The 3,824-nt window shown below is 51.8% G+C and overlaps 1 protein-coding gene across 1 annotated transcript; it reads left to right on the top strand.

The window, feature by feature from the left end:
• Window positions 1-2,041: 2,041 nt before the first annotated feature.
• LOC138498235 (uncharacterized) lies at window positions 2,042-2,662 on the top strand. Its single transcript, XM_069622095.1, has one exon. The coding sequence runs from the start codon at window positions 2,042-2,044 to the stop codon at window positions 2,660-2,662; it is 621 nt and encodes a 206-aa protein (XP_069478196.1).
• Window positions 2,663-3,824: the final 1,162 nt, after the last annotated feature.

Genomic DNA, 3,824 nt, shown 5'->3' with positions numbered 1-3,824 from the left:
GATAGAGCACCACTGAGAACAGTTACTGGGAATGCAAGGGTCTGATTGTATGAATTGAAAAGCTCTTTCTACAGCTTCCCGTCTCTCTGGCATTAGTGCCCTTTCTTAACGCCATCCAAGTTAAGGAGCAATGGTCAGTGATGAGTTTAAACTTGCGACCCGTTAGATAATATCGCAGACTGGGTATGGCCTACCTGATAGCTTGGGCTGCTAGCTTACGGTTACATAACTTTGTCCCCAAGCGAACAACTTGCGGCTGGTATATAGAATGTGTTGTTCCTAGCCATCATGGAATTGGGAGAGAACGGCTCCTAAGCCTACCTTGGGCGCATCCGTCTGCAGAATAAATTACGGGTTAAAATTGGGCATTTTTAAAATGGACTCATTACAAAGGATGCGCTTCAGCTCCTTAAAGCGGCGCTGATCTTGTTAAGTCCGGGCGATTTTATTCCGCAAATATTTTTTTAACATATCCGTGAGATGGGTCGCAATACTTGAGAAATTTCGGATGAACCATCGCTAATATCTGGCTAGTGCCAGGAAAGCACTGAGTCCCCTCTTGGTCTTAGGTGGGACTGTTCCTGTTACAGCCTTAATTTTCACAGCATAGGTCTGGACCAGGCCACTACCCACAAAGTAACCCAGGTACTTTACTGCACTCTTGGCAAGATGGCAATTCTTGGTGTTTCCCAGAAGACCGGCCTTCCATAGGGTTCTAGTTATTTCATATAAGTGGAATAAATGTTCTTCCCAACTACTGCGGTGTATGACAATGGCCCTCATTACAACTTTGCCACTAAAACGTTGGTAATTCCGGCATGGCGATTTTATCGTCTCTGGCAGGGCGACCGCCGGAAATACCAGCGCATTACAGGTCCTCAGGCATGCACACACTCCCCTGTCGGCAACGGTAATACCGGCACGACAGAATTACCGGCATCGGCAGCAATGCATCGGTATCACCAGAAGAAAAGTGCCAGTAATAGTGATACCTGCACCCAAACTGCCAGAGTTTCCGGCATCGGAATCAGGTCACTGCCAGAAAGGGAAGCTCGCTGGCAGCCATTTTCAAAACTCAATCCACTTTGAATCCCCCAGTTCCAACTGACATCCACCACAACAGGAGATGTAGAAATATCTGGGAGCAAGAAATCAAGAGTGCCTGGCGTCCACCTAGGGAGACCAAACTTTGCTGAGGTCAAGCACTGTCAAAAACATTAGTGCAGCATGCAGAGGCCCACATTGGGGCTGGCCACAGGAGGACCAGCGAGAGTAGGAAGAGGGCCATGTAGCAGAAAGTGGCAGGCAGAGTCACGGCCGTGGGGACTGTCGTCCGCATGCCAAGGGACTGTCATAAACTGGGGGATGACTTGCGCCTGAGGGTTCCGCAACCTCCTATCCCCACACAGGAGGGAATCAGTTTTCACAGGTGGAGGGATGGTGGCAATCCTAGCACTCATGCCCTGGGAGGGGAGGTGCATCCCCATCATACACATGGAGGGCATAGTGGGAGTCTGGACAGCAGAGGCCGGATCTGGGGCCCAAAGTGATAGTGGTAAGTACATCAAATCCCATGTAAATGCAAATGGTGAGTTCAAATACATGTATCCCCAGGCAGAGAAATTCCAAATGGACAAGGGAACAGGTCCAACACGTGTCAGTCACAGCAACTAGCCCGATCACACGCATGCAAGGGGATGCTGGCAGATGTAGCCATGCACAAGCACTGTGGGCAAAATGTTCCGCCCGACACATGGACACATGACGAGTGCCCATGCGTGACAAGAAAGAACAGGATAGGAATCATAGACCCACTGCATACATAACAACAAGCCACCTTGGCAGAACAACAACCAATGTGTACACCCACCACCCACATGCAGAAGCACGCATCGGAGCAAACAGACCAAAGAAGACACATGAAAAGAGCAGGACACACACAACGTAGCATGAATGTAATGCAAACCCGCAGATCTGACTCCTAGAAGACTAACAGCATGCTCATCTCTCCCCAACAGGCACAGAGTCCTCTGAGAGTGATATGACTGGACCATCAACATCATACCCAGCACGTGCAGGCAGACCTGCGAAGGCCCCACCACCTCTAGCTGGGACAGCCCCATCACCTCCAGCTGCGAAGGCCCCACCACCTCCAGCTGCAAAGGCCCCGCAACCACCAGCTGCAAAGGCCCAACTAACTCCAGTTGCGGCAACCCCACCACCTCCAGCTGCAAAGGCCTCACCACCTACAGCTGTGACAGACCCACTACGTCCAGCTGCGAAGGCTCCACCATCTCCAGTTGCAAAGACCCCAACACCTTCAACTGCGGCAGCCCCACCACCTGGAGCTGTGGCAGCCCCACCACCTCGAGCTGCGGCAGCCCCACCACCTCCAGCTGTTGAGGCCCCACCACCTCCAGCTGCAAAGGCTCCACCACCTCCAGCTGCAAAAGCTGCACCACCTCCAGCTGCACACGCCCCACCACCTGCAGTTGCAAAGGCCCCACCACCTCCAGCTGTGACAGCCCCACTGCCATTATCGCCACCACCGCCACCCACCACTCTAAGTGGCACAGCAGCAGCAGCACATGTGGCTGCCACCATCACCATACTCGTGGTCAGCGGCCCCACTGTCCTTTTTGTGTCCTCCACACCACCATGAGCACAGCAGCCACCAGGCTTTCATGACAGGTACAACCACAGATGAGGAAGAGGAGGATGACGACACCCCTTACCTAACACCATGTTTCAGCCCTACAACACCACACATCCCCTCTCCACTGCCACAGTCCAGCATCCGTTCATTTGATGCATGCCTGTGTGCAATTGAGTGCCATGCAGAGCTCACCGGACTTGCACAACAGCTGTTGGATGAAATGCACCTCAGGCAGGACGGGGTGTTTGGTGAGGTTGGTGCTTGGAGGGGGAAGGGTGGTGTTTGGGGAAAAGGGGAGTGGGGACTTTGGGGAGGGATGAAGGGAGGAGATGTAGAGTTTATGTGCATTTATGTTGTTATTTAATGCATTGTTGTCATCTGGATCACTGACTGGACATTCCTTTTTTCAAAACAAATGTTTACTGTGATGGTGCATGATGACTACAAAGGTGCAAGAGGTGTACAGAGTGGATGGAAAATTCTCTATCAGTTCTTGGTGGTCCATATGCCTGTCCCTGGCCTCTATGCGCATGTGCATGGGCCCGTCTGGCGCTGCATCATCATCTTCATTCTCTGGTGGAGGAATGTCCAGCTCTGGGTTCAGGGGTATGTTGCTCCTGACGCAGATGTTGTGCAAGATTGCACAGGCCAGGACTATCTTCCCCACCTTCTCTGGTCTGTACATGAGCACACCCTCAGACCGGCGTAGGCATCTGAAATGTGCCTTCAAGAGCCCTAAGGCCCACTCAATTGTCACCCTGGTCCTCACATGGGCCCTGTTGTATGCCACTACTTGCAATGTCTGGGGATTCCTAGAGTGGTCATCAGCCATGGAAGCAGCAGGTAGCCAGTGTCACCCTCAAGGGATAAGGATACAGGTGCGAGTTATGATGCTCAGCAGTGGGGTTGCCTGTGACGTCAGAATCTCAATGGTCGGTCTGTGCATGCACGTCCTAGATCTCATTGTGCCACACTGTTGCACATTAACGCCCTTGATGTGTTTTGCACTGCTCAGGGGGGTGTTGCATTCTGGTACATATAGTTCTTTGCATGTGGATGTTCTGTTGGTTTTGAAATGGCCTGGTTAGTGACTGCTATGTCTCCAGTCATAGGTTTGCATGCAGTTTACCAAATTTGTAACCCATGATTTTCATGCAGTGTGTGTTAG

This window comes from Ambystoma mexicanum, chromosome 5q, assembly GCF_040938575.1.
Source record: "Ambystoma mexicanum isolate Mex_15411 chromosome 5q, UKY_AmexF1_1, whole genome shotgun sequence".
NCBI classification, from domain to species: domain Eukaryota; kingdom Metazoa; phylum Chordata; class Amphibia; order Caudata; family Ambystomatidae; genus Ambystoma; species Ambystoma mexicanum.
Note: the sequence above shows the minus strand (reverse complement) of the source record. Positions and strands in the feature narration are given on the sequence as shown.